The sequence below is a fragment of the Ammodytes marinus genome (assembly GCF_949987685.1).
Source record: "Ammodytes marinus genome assembly, chromosome: 10".
NCBI lineage: Eukaryota > Metazoa > Chordata > Actinopteri > Uranoscopiformes > Ammodytidae > Ammodytes > Ammodytes marinus.
This window is the reverse complement of record NC_137214.1, coordinates 17931604-17949272: the sequence shown is the minus strand read 5'-3', so window position 1 is coordinate 17949272 and position 17669 is coordinate 17931604. Positions and strand designations below refer to the sequence as shown.

General features: G+C 38.5%; 1 protein-coding gene across 1 annotated transcript; it reads left to right on the top strand.

Moving 5' to 3' along the window:
- Positions 1–206: 206 nt before the first annotated feature.
- Positions 207–15592, top strand: clnk (cytokine dependent hematopoietic cell linker). Its single transcript, XM_080035734.1, has 17 exons — positions 207–344; positions 3883–3923; positions 6318–6474; positions 7574–7626; positions 7751–7793; positions 9092–9142; positions 9231–9265; positions 9365–9381; positions 9471–9554; positions 11264–11285; positions 11515–11539; positions 11637–11721; positions 11823–11839; positions 12384–12478; positions 12861–12935; positions 13025–13180; positions 13703–15592. The coding sequence occupies exons 2-17, from the start codon at positions 3921–3923 to the stop codon at positions 13853–13855; spliced, it is 1071 nt and encodes a 356-aa protein (XP_079891860.1). The 5' UTR covers positions 207–344; positions 3883–3920; the 3' UTR covers positions 13856–15592.
- The last annotated feature ends 2077 nt before the right edge of the window (positions 15593–17669 follow it).

Here is a 17669-nt window from a genome sequence, read left to right as displayed (position 1 = left end):
AGATATTGTCCAGGAGCTGGCACCTTAACATTTTTGCAATGCTGTCACATGGAAATAGCCTCACACAATCGGCAAGTTGTCAACGCTGCAGTAGAGAATCTAACAGGAAATATTGAGGTTGAAGCGCTTAATCAGATATCAGGTAAATGCAGAAATTAGTAGTTAAGAAAGACTAAACTAAATGAAACACCCATTATACACCAGACTGTGAACACACCACCTCAGGTTATAGGCCGGTTTTTCACCACACAGGAAGTCATTTTGGGTTACTGGAGTGGGCTGCATAGCAGTCAGACTTGAAGCCGCCCAGCTGTTTCTGTGTGCCTTTGGGAGGTGTGCTTGTGGTAAGTCTTCTCAAAAGGCAATCAAAAGTTAAATTTGTCTTAGCTTTTTACTGCTGTTTTTGTATAGTGTGTTGAAAAGTCTGCTGTAAATATAGATGGAAATATATGTGTATTTTTTTCTGTTGAGAACCGCGTTTTGATTTAATTTCAAGAACACATCTCCAGTCACTCTTAGATTTGAGATTTAATGTGATACATTTACTCTGCAAAGTACAGCCATCTAGTCACATGAGAATTAGGTATGGGGGGCATTTCTAGACAAAATGCTGATAATACATGCAAACTTCTATGTACAAATATGTCTTATTTTCAAGACGACACTTCAGTGAAAGTTAATTTGTCCAATTTTCTCGCTCTCAACAGTTGATACTTTCTTGATACCGGCATCAAAGTCAGGTCACAAATCCTTCAGTAGTCTGTTGGTTTGAGTTGCCACAAAACCTCGCCACCCATTTTCCGTGGGGCAGAAGTTTATTTACAAGACTAACTGCTCAACCTCATGCTAGCTCCTTGTAACTATAATCTCCTTCCCTCTCGTACATCTCATCTAACACTATACTTCACATGGCCCAGTAAGCTCTGCAAAGTAGATAGAGGGCTCCGCTGAGAGTCGGACCCACAGACCCAAATCCAACGCTAACTTTGATTCTCCCTTGTGTCACTTTGAGTCAGTAGCTTGTAATGTGTCCTGACATTTTTTTTTACTATCCCTAAGCCTTGCTGAAATGTCCCTACTTCTATTTTGAGTATAGGCTTCCTTCCTGCTTCCTGTTTTGTTTTCCCTTCCAGAGCCTGGGGGATTTAAAGATGAAAACTTGTCAATCAAAGAGTGATTTATTGAACCTGACCCTGTGTTTCCCTTGCTCTTTTTGCCTCTTTCCCTAGAAATGTGATTTTAGAAATGTATATTGGGTCTTACAAAGCTCATATGTTATATATGATAATGGCCCATGTATCCGTCTGCAGAGAGCTCATGTGAAGTCAAAGTGTAGCGCTTTCTGTTCATTAGATCACTTAACAAAGCTAGACTAACTGAGTGTACAAATGTGACAAAATTGTCTAAACAGTGTCAATCCTCTGAGACACTTTGATACGAACAGTCTGACACTTTGCATTACCATAAAACAGCACAACGCTTAAACTGATCCCCAGATTTAAATATTTGATATAGGGGAGAGTGGCCTATGTTGTGCCGGTGGGCAAGTTGTGCCACCCCTTGTTTCTAGAAAACCATAGAAGAAATTGGAAATGTGACCACATATTTAAGAAGAGCCATCCATTAAACTCATCCTGTAAAGAAGGGAGAAACATGGAATAAGATATAAGCACATTTAAGCTAAAAAAACTGTTTTTTGCCTTTCAAAGTAAAATTTCCATGATCAAGGTGTTTTGATTACTGTGTCTGAACAATTATAGACATGCTTGAAAACATTTGACACATGTTTTAGTGCTTTAGTATGCTACACTTTGTGTCTATATAGTTAGCACGATGTCAGCCCTAAACTGCTGCATCATGCTTATTATCCAAAATTCTGGGGTTGGGGTGATTTGTGCCAGAGGGCCTAGGTGACTTATAAGTAAGTAATTAAGTAAAATGTATTTATAAAAGCACATTTATAACAGTTTGCACTATCCAAAGTGCTTTACATAGTGCATTCAGTAGGTAAAAAAGTAAGGTAAAATAACAGTAACCAAAATAAAAGACATAAAGCCCAGACATCCACATATGAACAAAGATAGTAGTGCAGAGGTAAGATAGTTAATGGGGAGGAAAAACCAGGGTGTACAGATGGGTTTTGAGCCATGATTTAAAGGCAGAAATCGAGAGAGAATCGCATATGCCAGGTGGCAGTTGGTTCTACAAGGGCGGAGCAGCTAGTGCAAAGTACATTTCTGAGAGTTGTGCCATTGGCATGGCTGTATACACTGGTCACCAAAAGAAAGTGATTGTCTACAGTAGCTTAGAAGGGACTGACATCTCAATTCCACTTAACGACACCACTGAGGAGAGTGCAGATGGCCAGAAAGATGGTGATGGTGACTTTGTCATTGTGAGCTTTGCAGGCAAAACCACCTAGATCTGCTAGGCCTTGTTTAAGAAAATGTACCTTAAATCTTTGTAAAATATTTACTTTATTTACTTTAAATAAACCTTAAATAATTGATTGTCTAATGGATTTGTCTTGCATTACAGTTTATGAGATATATATCAATGGCACAATTTACCCCATGGTATTTTCTCCAATGGCACAACTTACACCACACCGGGGGCAAGTTGTGCATCAAGACAACTTTTTTTCCGAAAGCTATATTTCTTCAACAGTTTATTCCAGATCCAAAGTTTTTATTGCCAGGGATGCACAACACCCTGAAATATATGTACATATTTGAGTTGGAGACTTTACTGTCAAGGCCTCACTTTAAAATCACTTTGAGTAAAAAGTGGCACAACTTAGGCCACTCTCCCCTATGTCTGTCTTTGGCACAATGTTCAGGACTGCTTTCACAGCTTTTTGTTTTTGCACTGGGACAATTTCAAGGAAAACAAAGTAGCTAAACATGCTTAAATTAAGTGCAACATTTGATACTGTTCAGTATGGATCTTACTTACAGTAAACTTATTTGCTAAGACTAATGGGTGATTACTTTGTGCTCTCCTCTGACTTGATTCCTGTGTGTTCCTGTGATATAACTGAATTTGTCACGCAATATGTCTTATAGACACATCTTAAGGCTGATCACAGCCGACCGTGTCAATCATGTCAATTAGTTATTGTTTTTAGTGGCTGCTGTAACCACAACTGACATGTACAAGACATAGGTATAGTTGCTTATACGTAGTGTAGTTTAGTGTATGTAGTGTGTGTCAGTCATACATTTCTTCACACACAAGCTAACACTAGCCACTTACTTATACAAATTATACTGATCCAAGGTTGTTAAGTTGTGACTGATACAAATGTACATGTATATGAACAATTATAATTTAAACAAAAAATGTTGTTTTCTAAAGCAACTGAAATAAATATAATTTATTGTATTGATACATTTGATGCAAAGTTGTAAAAGGAAGATCTTCTTGAGTTTAAAAAAGGGAAAGAAAGGGAAATGGCATTAGAGACACGTCATAAACAAGGATTATTTTATCATTGTTTGTTTTTGTTTTAGCAAAGTTCAGATTTCATTTGTAATTCATATGTCCTTCTGTTTGAACCAAAAATATATTGCTTATGTCAGAAATAATATAATGAACCTGAAAATTTAAAATATAGAAAAAGAAAATAAATACATTTTAACAATAATTCCAAATTATTTTTGGATATACTGTACTTCTTACCACTCAGTTTGCCAAATCTAAACTGTGGAGTGAGAGCACAGCGAGGGGCCACAAACAGCTCTGTTCAGTTGTATATAAAGACCTCATTCTTCAGCATGTGCGAGTGCTGAAGAGGAAAAGTCCAAGGACAAAATAGTGTTGGAAGGCCACATTCTTCAGCAGGGCACCAAAACTAATGATGTTTTCCTCGTCCCTCGTTAGCTGCCGAGAGGGGGAACAGCCATGAGTCTGCTGTGATAATGGTGAGTTATGGCGCTCGTATCCACAGCTTTTCCCTGATGGCTCCATGTGAATGTTCCCAGGGGGAAACTCTGGGAGTCTGCTGGCCCCCTGTGTAATTACCTTTTAGCACAGAAATGAGCAAAGAGGGAGATTCTGCTCTGTCATTGTTAGTGTACGGCGAGAACAACACAGACTACACCCTAACTATTCTCTTTAATTTACCATAAGTAATTACTTTTGGCTTTGTTTGCATTAACAGTCATTTTGAAGTTAAATAATGAAATATATTTCTATTTATAAAGTATTAATAATAAACCAGAACCATCTCTCAAATTCACTAAAGCTCATTAGATGTACTAATGCTATGACAGCTACTGGATAGCTCAGTACAGGTAACACAACTGACTTTGGTGTTGAAAACCATGAGTCCGTCAAGTTCAGTGAGTCCCTAGGCAAGACCTAACTGCCTACCCCCAGTTGTAGGCTTTTGATAAAAACATCTGCTAAATAACATGCAATGCATTTAAATACATCCATTACATATAATGGTAAAACGTAATTAGAATATTTTTATATCCACATATACTGTATGTCTTAATGCAGTCATGGGTATATATGCATATTTACTGTCAACTACACACTCATGTTTTTGGTGTTTTTAAGTTATACACTTTGATTATTTCTTCATGTAACAAGGATGGAGTTCACATGCTGATACAAAATGTAAACTTAAAGGGATAAATGCATTAATGCGTAATGCTGGTAGGGCAGAGTCAGATCTTGCAGGATGACGACAGCCTTCCGTTACGGATGATTTGATCTATAGCCATCTGAAGACTGACGCGTGTCAGTCTCTAAAGAAAGAGATGAGCACAGATGGAGCTCAGCTTGAGTAAACGACAGTTGACAAAATATTTTCATTAAGTGAAAAGTGTAAGAAAATATACTTTTCACACCATTTTCTCTGAATAATAGTGCTAATATGAAAAGTTGCGCACATACACAAGCAAACGTGATTATGTGTGAATGGTTGTCTCTCGAGCTAACACACAAACATCAATTTTCTGTCAGGAAAAGCCAATCTGGACTCTCCTGTTCATTACAAAAGAGCCAGTTCTCAGCCAAGTGCTTTTAAATTGAATGAGAGAAGCTGGTTTGATTGGACATTATTGATTGATGCACCCACTGATAATCATCCTAATCTCACCTATTTTTCCCTTTTTTTCTTTTTTACAATTTAACACTGATACGCCGTCGTAGCTTCACAGATAGACTCTCAATATTGTCAAACATATATGAGTGTCAATTAATGCATCTTAGTGTCTGTGCAACGGCAAAGAGTGATCATTTGAAAAAAAGGAAATCCCTTAGTGACAAACAGAGGGGTTAGGTTATGTTGTAACATCTCACAGTAGCTTCCTGTGCTCTAACATTTGCTGTCTTCTCAGTATATATACTGTCAGGCCGGCCCCCTTTACTCATACTGAATTTGTATCAATGTGCATGATGCGCTTATTCCTAGAAACACATACCTGTACACAGGGCCGATTCTAGCCAGTTAGATTAGGGTGGGCTAATACAAATAATAGTGCAGAGATACCGACCATGCGCTATGGAGTATGGAATATGGAGCGAAAATGTTTTGCCCTTGCAAGATCTTTGCACCTGCTTTTTGGCACATTTACAGTAACATTTACTGTAATGTAAGCTTTTAGACACACCAATGATTTTCACTTATACATAGAAATAAATGCAGAATATTAATACCTATAACTTATTTTGCAAATAAATGCATATCATTTTTTGGGAAAAATGAATCTCCGCCACAGGGTTAGTTTCTCTACCACTATAAACTAACCCTGGAAAAATGCAATCGCAGCCACATTTTTCATGACATTTTTTTGCTTGGAAGAATTTTCTAAAGTAGGTTGTCAACAATGATGTTATGATTTCTAAATATTTTATTTAATCATAATTATTATTATTGTTTTATTTTTATTTATTTATCGTCTTATTATTAATATTATATTACCATTATCAATAAATGGCTAACGCTTGTTTGGTTGACCTGCTGCATGCAACGGTTTTGAGGGGGGAAAACGACCCATGATATTTTTAGTTTTTCCAATATAAAATGTGATATTTTACCCAAGTAACAATGAATAAAATGTTTTATTTTATTATAGAAAGTTATCTTGTGAATATAGCGTTCATAATAAAGACAAGTTAGGTAATCTGCAAAAAAATTTAAATAAAAAAAGTTTATTTCTGGGTGGCTGGGCCCTAGAAAGCTTTCCCACTTTCTACCCCTTATGGGCGGCCCTGTATACTGTATATAGTACTGTACAGTAGGTTGGTTGAGCATAAAAAGCAAGGAGCAGGTTAAACCTTTTAAAACTTTATTTCCTCAACAGGAGCGCAGCAGGACACACAGGAACAGAAATATAAGATGTGCTAACTATAACACAGAGGTGGAGGAGCCCGAGTACGACGTGGTGGATGACCAGGAGGAAGTGCTGAATGTGCGCATACTTCCTGCGCGGCCTTTACACGACGAGAGAGAGTATGCAGGTAGAAAAGATAACAGTGACTCTTCCTCTCACAATCACACATTTCCTTTTGAACAAATGAACGTTGCTTTAGCTCGTATTTCACTTGGTAGTTGGTGCTTTAATTAGTTTTTATGTTTCTTTGGTAATATTTGATCTATTTCAAACGTTTTTACCTTTTTTGTGTTTGTCTTACAAACATATAGCCTACTAAATATCATGACCAGTGAAGCTTAGTGAACAACTCTAAACCACATGGAGCCTATACTGCCATCTTGGTTGCTCAGTGGGCTGAGACTCACACTGAGTAATTATGTCCATCTGTAGTGAATCAGACTTTTGATGCGTGTTACCACTTGTCTCTTACTCTCATTATCCCTGTCCGCCTTAAAAAGATTTCAAATTTAGCATATCCGATCCATAAACACCATATAACACCTATATCCATAAACCTAAGGAGTGTAGGTCCCCAAACTGGTCCAATTGTATAGAATTGATGACAGCCGAGTTGACACGATGAGGCTGAGTATGTTACACTTCCTTGTACGCAGAAGACAATTACAATAAGGCAGAATGGAGTGCAGGCAAAAAAAAACAGCTGCACCGCAAACTGTGGTGAGAATGAAAGCGTGGTGGATCGTGAAAGGGAGAGAGCTCGTGCTGAGTGAGCAAGATCTGCCAGTGGGTCTCCGGGGCCATCTGTTGGCTGAGTCAGACTGCGGGAGATTACAATTATCCAGGAGCCGAAGGAGAGTGAGTGAGTGACTGACTGACTGACTGAGGGATGCATGTAGTGTGAATAGACTCCCTTTACTCTCCTGCCTTCATGTGGCCCACAGCCCAGGCACCTCACAGCTGCACGTCTACAACTTTGTAACTGAATGTGGCTTTTTAAATGTGTTCACACTTGGGGGTGTGCTCCCTGTCATCAATACAGTCTGCCAGTGCCACTGCAGTGTAAGGCCTACTGCTGGTACACTGCCAGCGACAGATTTACAAGGATGATACAAACTCAAGAGATTGTTTAAACTGTCAATAAACACTGTGACTTGTACTACTAGCGTCATTACTGCCTTTCGCTGATAACACTGTATAGGCATCAAATTATTCTTGCTTTCAAGACAGGGATCTCCCGAGGTCATCGTCAGCTCAGAGCCTTTCATCAATCTCCTCTGTAAGTTCTTCTGTTTTGTTTTGTTTTTCTTTCTTTCTTTCAATTATCTTCCATTACAATTGAACAACTGATGTCAATGTCTGCGTTTACTTTACTGGCGGTGTTCTGCTCTCAAATCCATCAGGGAAACTCCATGCACTTCCCAAGAGAAATCCCACTTACTTCAGGTAAAGTGACAAAGCTCTCCATAATCTTAATTTTTCACTATTTTCTGTGGAGGTCGTTATCGAAGGGGTCAAAATCATAAAATTATACATTCAACACACTTGGGGGTTTTGCTGCTATACAGCCTTACTTGGCCTGGTATCAGTAGCTTGTGGTGGGTCATATTAGCTTACGTTGGCAAACCTTAGTTAGATATTGCTGAGTACGAGAAAATCCTGCGTCAGTTCACTGATTTTACGACTTTCTTACACTTGGCCACAGGCTGCCGCTCAGAAAAAGTTACACAGGGTCACCTAACCTGCAATTATTCAAGACCTCACATTAAATTGAAATGCTCTGTGTAATGTGAATGAGTCGCTCGTAACGATGAAAACACTAAGAATTATCATCCAGCTCTGCGGAGCGTTTTACTCTCTTTTAGCTCTTTGTATTAGTTTTACGGCGCAATTACTGCACGGTTCGACGTTTTCAACCTTTAAATGGAGCTGTTTCCAGCAAAATAGCTCTGATAAATCCCATGAACACTCCATGAGGCAGGCAGTTCGGTGAGCAACTAGCCAGTGATCACGGGCAAGCGTCAACCAACCTAACAGCAAGATATACATTTCAGTTTAGGGTGCCTGTACACTTTAAAAACAGAAAGAAAGAAATGTAATTGTTTTTGAGACATTTTAAAAAGACATCAAAGAAAATGGAATACCCTTTTTTAAATGAGCTGAGTGAGCTGAGTGATATGTTTTATTTGAATGAATTATTCCCCTGTCTTTCTTGTCACCCCTACTAGGCGGCACAACAGAGTATAGTTGCTTTGCTTATTATTCAGTGTTTCCTGTAACCATATCACCACTTCAGCTGCATCATTGATTTTCTCAGATAACACTAAAGTATAAATTAAATAAAAATAAAAGCTGAGTCCGGGCTCAGATTGCAGAGGTAATTACATCCACAGCTCTGTCCCACAAACATTACCATCCAGATCATAGCAAATATCAGAGATAATACAATTTGGCGCCTGCCCTGAAGACCCATGGGGCTGTGTTAAGCTTAGCATCGGCAGTGAATAATTAGTTTACTTCCAGAATCAGTACTTCTAGAGAAAATCATGAGAGCAGGTGGCCCCCTGAACAGAACAAGGTCTGATTGACAGAACAATAAAATGAGATAAAAAAAACAGCTACCTTCTTGCTTGAATATGGAAGCGATCCACTATGTTACTAATAATTTCTACAATTTAACTCTGAGAACTATGACCTCAAAATTGTACTGAAGTGCAGTATACACACTGTCTTTTTAAACACAGGGCCTGCTATAAATAGAGACCTGAAGCCAGGCAGAAGAAAGATCCGATTAGGTAAGACATTTTGGAAGAATTTACATTACTCATTTTCAGCTGCCATGGCCTCAGAAACATCCCAAATGTTCACATGTTGCTCTTGCAGATAAGAGGTTCCCACCTGTCCAGCCGGGAGAGCAGGTAATCACCTGTGTCATTTCTTTATCGTTATTTTTATTCAATAAATTGTGCAGAGTGCGACTTATAAAATAAGTGATTCATTTTCTCTCTTTTTTAAAGTCACAGCGCTCACACAGGTAATTTGCTCAACTACTTTTCAAGTCATTCCTGGTTTAGTTTAGAGAAGTTATGAATGGACTTACAGCTGACTTCTGTGTACTTCCAGGCCCTCTCCTTCACCTCAACCATTTACCTTGGAGTTAGCAAATCACCTGCAAGGTCTGTCTCTACACGAACCCTGCAGGAGAGAGTGAGTACTGATTTTACGCTCCATCTCGGGGAAATTTGTGGCATGACAGGAAGCAAGTAAACAGACCATCATTTCTCAGCGGTTCACGCATGTCTGCCCTGTTGTTGTTTAATTTAGCTGTGGTAGAACTCGACCCATTGGGTCCCCTCTCCTCTGTTTGAGTATCGGGATAAATTGAGAGGGGTTAACAGTTTGTACAGTGCTGCAGTGGCACCATCTTCTGGTCAGATGAATAATCACAGAAAAGGCTTGAGTCCTCCGTGGATAAATCACATTGTGTTTATGTTAAGATAAGATAAGATAAGATATACTTTATTCATCCCAGCAGGGAAATGTAGGTGTTCCAGCAGCCAGCATACATAGATACACACAACACAACACATATATACATATATCCCACCCATACAAAAAACATGAGCCCACAATAGATAGCCAGGATAAAAAAGTGATATGTATGGTCCATGTGCATAAGTAGCTGTTACTCATAGAAGGAACAGAGTGTGAAGAGGAAAGGGGAAAGCACAGTCCCCTTCGGCGGTCCTATGCCACTGACTGCCCGCTCAGACACAGACCTCCCCAGCCTCACAAACTGTGGTCTGTCAGTCAGGTAATCCATGATGTTGTGGTGGTGTCTACCTGCATCAGCTCAAGGTTCCCAAGTAGGGTTGCAAGTAGCAGTACTGGCTGTATGGTGTTTAAAGCACTTGAAAAAACAAAAAACATAATCCTCACAGTGCTACCAGACTTGTCTAGGTGAGAGTGGGCTCTCTGGAGTAGGAAACTGATGGTGTCCTCAACCCCGACCCTTGGGCAGTGTGCAAACTGCAGTGGGTCCAGGTAGCTGCTCACCTGTGGTCTCAGGTGGGCCAAGGAGAGCCTCTCAAGTACCTTCATGAAGTGTGATGTTAGGGCAAGTGGTCTGTAGTCATTGAGGGCAGAGGGAGAGGGTTTCTTGGGGACTGGAACAAGGCAGGGTGTTTTCCATAGCACTGGCACCCTCCCCAGGCTGAGGCTGAGGTTGAAAAGATGCTGTAGAATGCCACATAGCTGGACCTGCTGCCTTGTTCTGGCCGAGTCTCTCGAGCTGCATTCTCACCTGGCTACTCGAGACAGACAGACAGACAGGTAGTCATTTGTGTAGACAGACAGGCCAGGTAATCGTTTGTGCAAATTAGCACAAGCTCTCTGATTGGTCAGTGAGCCACGCTACTTGCACAAGGCCTCAAAGGGACATGGAAAGGCTAAATGGGATGGGGAAATTACTTTGCAAATCCAAATTCGAATTGGATAAGGAAATGGATTCGAAAATGAGAAAAGGAATTGCCCTATTAAATTCCTCATTTACATCTCTATTCTTTATGCAGTTTGTGTATTCAATTACTGTATTTAAAAGTGGAGTCAGTGATTGCGGAGAATGTTGAAAGTTGTCAAAATCAGTGAATATTTCCTCATGATCCGCTACCTGTCCATACTGTTTGTGCGCTTACGAATAAATCTAGTGTTAACACAAAGCCTAGGCCCTGTTTCAATTTCCTCAACCCTCGAGGTCCTCCATAATCTTGTATATGGAAAGTGTTTAACTAATGCATTTGTGAGTATTTAAGTCAGTAAAAATTACCTTTATTTATACTGTTGTGACATTGTATAAGATTTCAGCATGATATAAATGTAAAATTGTTTCATTCTCTCACACAACTTTTTCATTTTAGTGGACAAAATGCAACTCGAAGAGTAAGTAGTCATAAGCAGCATTATCTATCTATCTGTCTGTCTGTATATTTATATATTTATTTATTGTTTACTGGGTCTCCCACTTCTGCATGTGCTACTTAACGTTATTTCTATTACTTCTTCACCATGTCTTGCAATAGTTTTTACTCCTGTAACTGTAGTTGTCTTTTTGCTACCGATTTATTCTTTGCTGTATATTATCTAATTGTCTTTCTTATACCTCTAATAGGCAGAATTCCATTCACACATCAAAGGTAAAGAGCTAAAACGAAAAGTTGTTGTGAATGTAACATTTTGACAAGAGAAAATGTTTTGATCGTTTAAATAATGTTGAATTGTTTGTTTTGTTAGGTCCGCAGAGTACTGAAGGTGTCTCAGCTCTCCATACCAACCAAAGACACTCTTTGGATTTGGATACACACGATGAAGAAACAAGGTGTGACATTCATTTCTCTGGGTCTTCAGTTCACAAGATTATTAGATTTTTAATATAACATTATAATATCATGTTTGATTTTTTTTGCTTCCTCTATTCAGTTTTCAACACAATCTGGGTAAGTCCTGTTAAAGGAATAGTTCAACAATTTGAATTTGTAGCTTTTTGTTTTACTCTCACACTCAAGAAAAGGCGACAGAAACCATTACTGTAACTGTGCGAGCATTTATGATGAAGAAGGCAAAGGTTGCTTATCCAGGTTAGCTTAGCTAAAACACTGGTGATCAAAATATAATCTTTACAAAGTTTCTTTTTCATTTATGTTATGTTGAGGTCTTTATGATTACAAGTTGTGTCATTTTAGAATCAAAAACATTCCAAAAGGAAGCCTGGAAGTGCCGGTGACACAAGAGCGTTGAGTGATGTTGATGAGATTATCTTTTGACCTGATCCCCTTGACTACCAGTGTTTGAGCTAAACTAACTTGGCTTGAGAGACCTTTGCCCATCAAAAATGCCACAAAGTTACAGGAACGGGTTCTGTCGCCTTTTTCTTGAGCAAGAGAATGAGGAAAAAAGCAAAAAATTTAAAATGTTGAACAATTCCTTAAAAGATCATCAGCATCATTAACAAAATGAGTCAACATTTACTTCTACTTAAAGAAAGGGTGTCTTCAAAACATCATCACCACGAATGGCCCCAAACTAAAGAAGACTTTGACCAACATGCCTTTGTTCCAATGGAAAGGCCGCAGGAGGTAAAGTTGCTGCTGCTTAAAGTTCACATATTTTCAAGTTGAAAAATATAATTTTGTTTACTGTTAGAAACTGCTTTCATGGTGTATTGTCCAAAAATTCCTTCATAGGCTATTTCTAACAGTGCCATAACTGAATCTCCTCTTTCCAGCTTCTGTCTCATAGACTGTATATAAAAGAGTTGTGTCTGCAACACCTCGTTTTACTTCTTTAAGCACAGTCTTCCAAAAAGCTCAGTTTGCTCGGATTGGCCCAACTGCCAGGTCAAATCTAACTGCCATTTAGTTTCAGGGGTGTCTAGTACCTTACCTGAAGCAAAATAAATACATACATACTCTACAGTGGTACAGTCAGTTGTTGACTGAGCTCTGTGATATTTGGCAGACCTGTGAAGAAGACTGGTACGTCGGGGCCTGTCATCGGGCAGATGCTGAGCACGCTTTACACCTGGTGAACAAGGTATTGTATCTAGCCTATTTTAATATGAATGAAAAATGTAAATAATCTGAATGTGTCTTGCTTTCCTTAACCACATTTATCCAAATTAGGATGGGGCCTTTTTGGTACGAGACTGCTCCATCAACACCAACAGTGAACCCTTGGTGTTGGCCGTGTATCATGACAAGAAGGTTTTCAACGTTAAAATTAGATTCCTGGAGAGCACAAGCAAGTACGCCTTGGGAACAGCACAGCGATCCAATGACGTGAGTATTTATGGGGCGCCAAATGTTAATGTACGTAGATTTGTGTGTTTTAACACAGGGCTGTACATTATCCACACTGTTGTTCAACATTGCCATAGAGCCATAGAGAGAGAAGAGGTCAGTTTGACAGGTGTGAACAGAGCTGGACACACCCACAAGCTATCAATGTACGCAGACGACCTTATTCTATATATTTTCGAGACCCAACACATCTATTGCTAAATATCTAGACATGATCTCTGTTTTTCCAATTAATGATCATGCGCAACAAATGGACTCCAACCCGTTTCCATTTAAAGTAGTCAGAGACAAATTTACATATGGGTGTTTCAGTGACAGGTAATAACTGTATAAGGAGTTATCTAAGTACAATCTGCTCCTAGCGCAAAAAAAGGAGCAAAACCAGACTTGAGCCGAATCGAGAGCGAAATGTTATATTCGCCGCCATGTGCGCTTTTAAAAAAAAGCAAGTGCTCCCTTTGGCATGATATCAACTAAAGCTCACTTCTCATTTATTCTCAGATGTTTGACACAGTGGCAGACATCGTCAAGTTTCACTCTATATTCCCAATAATACTCGTCAGCGGGAGAAACATGCCCGGAATCAAATACCCAGACAACTGTGTGCTGACATGTCCAGTAACAAGATGGGATGTTGAGCAGCTGCTGCAGTAACACTTTCCCCCTGCCTGCCAGTATAATCTGTCCAGTCTCATATGTATGGCAAGCCGATTTAACATAAATTCGTTAGACTGGATATGTGTTGCAGATATCTGTTATTCAGTTACGCCTAGTCAAAAAGAACCTTTCGGATGTCCGTAACTACATTCTTCCTATCCACAACTGTGATTTCGGATAGCCACAAAGACATTCCTCCAAGCAGAAATGACGTCACTTTTGCCATTCATGTCTATGGGGTTTCTCATTACAAATAAGGGAGAGTGGGGGGAGCTGTGCCACTTTTTACTCAAAGTGACTTTAAAGTGAGGCCTTGACAGTAATGTCTCCAACTAAAATATGGATGTATATTTCAGGATGTGGTGCATCCCCGGCAACAATAACTTTGGATCTGAAATAAACTGTTAAAGAAATATAGCTTTCGGAAAAAAAGTTGTATTGTGGCACAACTTGCCCCCGTTGTGGTGTAAGTTGTGCCTTTGGAGAGAATACCATGGGGTAAATTGTGCCATTGATGTATATCTCATGAACTATAATGCAAGACAAATCCATTAGACAATCACTTATTTAAGGTTTATGTAAAGTAAATAAAGTACATATTTTACAAAGATTGAAGGACAATTTTCTTAAACAAGGCAGATCAGATCTAATGGTTTTACCTGCAAAGCTCACAATAACAAAGTCACCATCATCATCTTTCTGGCCATCTGAACTCTCATCAGTGGTGTTGTTAAGTGGAATGGAGATGTCAGTCTCTTCTGAGCTACTGTAGACAATCACTTTCTTTTGGTGACCAGCGTATACAGCCATGCCAACTTTGCACTAGCTGCTCCGCCCTTGTAGAACCAACTGCCACCTAGCATATGCGATTCCCCCTCCATTTCTGCCTTTAAATCAAGGCTCAAAACCCATCTGTACACCCTGGTTTTTCCTCCCCTTTAAATATATCTCAAACGTCATTAAGTATTGCGAGCCAATTTGACAAATTCACTAGACTGTAATTCAGTTTCGCCTAGTCAAAAAGAACATTTCGGATATCCGCAACTACATTCTTCCTATCCACAACTATCATTTCAGATATCCACAAAGACATTCCTCCTATGAAAGGACGTCACTTTTGCCATTCATGTCTATGGGGTTTCTCATTACAGATATCTGTAATTACATTTTACTAGGCACAATGAAAGTTACAGATATCTACAATTTTAGATTTCTGTAATCAAAACTCATATCTATAACTTGATAATAGATATCTACAATTAAATTATGACTATCCCCAACTCCAGTTTAAGATATCTACAACTAACCCAAAATGCTGTACATAGTGCATTCAGTGGGAAAAAAATGAAGGTAAAATAACAATAACCAAAACAAAAGACATAAAGCCCAGACATCCACATATAAACAAAGATAGTAGTGCAGAGGTAAGATAGTTAACTTTCATTCTGCCTATAGTCAAAACTGAATTACAGATATGCGCAATTGTCATTTAAGATGTGTGACGAGTTGAATGTCGCTTTCAGTGACGTCATTGCAGATATCTGTAATTCAGTTTCGCCGAGAGAAAACTGAATTACAGATATCTCTATCTGTCGTTTTGACGAGTCACAACTACGTTACAGATATCTTGAAGGAAAATTCCAACTATTCAAAATGTAATTACGACTAGTCAGAAAGAAGTTGTTGATATCTACAATGTTAATTCCGGATAGTCAAACTTTGATAAATGACAATTTCGCCTGCCATACATATGTCACATCTTATTAAGTGACTATGTTTCCCAAAGCATCCTCTGAAATTCATAGTGAGCATGTTTGGTAAAAAGCTGACTGTGTATACAAATAGTGAAAGTGTAACTGTCAATAAAATATTTGTTTCTGAAGTCTGCATCTATCGATTTTTTCATCATCATTTAATCTATTTGTTATGATGATTTATGTCACAATAAGGGAATTAGTTTATTAATTATACAAAAAGGCAGAAAAGCAGCAAACGAGGAGCTTGAAACAAAGAACATATGTGATAGACTATAATTTTCAGCCCTAATTTGAATCATTGGAACACTCGTGGCATGTCAGTCAATTTTGAGATTTAAGCTACTATAGCTGGATCAAAAATAAACAATAAAAAAATGATAAGTTAACATGAATTACTATACCCTGTGATTGGGGATGGGGTTTGGGGGATTTGTGGATTGTAGTTTAAATTTTTGATCTAGCAAAAAATGTATGTTTGTTTTGCTTTTTGGACTGATAACAAGAAACCAGCTATAGTTCAGCTATAAGTTACTGCTTAACAGTGGTGAAGCAGTCACACATACAATACATGTAATCAATAACACTATTAGCAAAAAGGTTGACCTAAGAACACACTAGAAAGACAAGTACAATAGAAGCATATTTTCCCTCCTGACATTTTGGCATGCCAGTATAGGCAAATGTAGCCCTACCTGGAAATGTAACGGGAATACCTCTTATTGACGTCAGCGCCACAACATTTAGGGATGATTAATGCTTTAAATGCCACACCCAGAGCACACAGAATAGGGTTGTTATGTTCCTGTGAAAAAGAACTCCTCCCAAATCACATCACCCTTTACCCAATTCTTTCTTTGTCAGATCATTTTACACATGTCTGATTGCAACCATATATAACAGTTTGTATACACTGTGTGCACAATTATTAGGCAAGTTGTATTTTTGAGGATTCATTTTATTATTGAACAACTACAGTGCTCTCGGTCAATCCAAAATGTTAATGAACCTAAACCTGAATGTTTACGAAAGTAAAAGTGAGGTTTTGTCTTTCTTACAAGAATATATATATGTGTTGCTATTATTAGGCAACTATTAGTATGCAGAATTATTATGCAACTAAATAAAAAAAAGAAAATTTTCCCATCTCACTTGTTTATTTTCATATGTTAAAGTGAGAACAATAAAACAACTCAAAATTTACAAATACAAATTTCCGACATGTCAAAACAAAACAGTGACCAATATAGCCACCCTTCTTTTCAATAACTGTCACAAGCCTTCCATTCATGGAGTTTGTCAGTTTCTTGATCTGTTGACGATCAACTTTTTGTGCAGCAGCAACCACAGCCTCCCAGACACTGTTCCGAGAGGTGTACTGATTTCCTTAACAGTAAATATCCCGTTTAAGCAGGGCCCACAGGTTCTCAATAGGGTTTAAGTCAGGTGAAGAAGGGGGTCATGTCATTATTTTTCATCCTTAAGGCCTTTACTGGCTAGCCATGCAATTGAGTACTTCAATGCATGTGATGGAGCATGGTCTCACTTTCTCACTTTAACAGATGACAATAAACAAGTGAGATGGGAATTTTATTTATTTTTTTATTTAGTTGCATAATAATTCTGCATACCAATAGTTGCCTAATAATAGCAAAACATATATATATATTCTCATAAGAAAGACAAAACCTTACTTTTACTTTCGTAAACATTCAGGTTTAGGTTCATTAACATTTTGGATTGACCGAGAGCGCTGTAGTTGTTCAATAATAAAATTAATCCTCAAAAATACAACTTGCCTAATAATTGTGCACACAGTGTAGTTAGGAATCCATGGTATGAATTGGAATATCCACCAAATATTATGGTAGTATATACAATGTGTTGATCTGTATATGATACACCTGTAATGGACAGCAACTCAATGTGTACTAATACAATGAATTCCATGCAGTTACTAGTGCCACAAGAATGCTTTGTCCTTTTTCCCTTGATATGGAGAAAAGCAGCACTCCTGGCATGTGTTTGTGTGACTGAAGTGGCATTTCCACCCACAT

Coding starts and splice junctions, on each gene's coding strand:
- clnk (XM_080035734.1), top strand. Junction 9,555..11,263: donor CACGAACCCTGCAGGAGAGA/GTGAGTACTGAT, acceptor TTTTCATTTTAG/TGGACAAAATGCAACTCGAA. Junction 11,286..11,514: donor GACAAAATGCAACTCGAAGA/GTAAGTAGTCAT, acceptor TACCTCTAATAG/GCAGAATTCCATTCACACAT.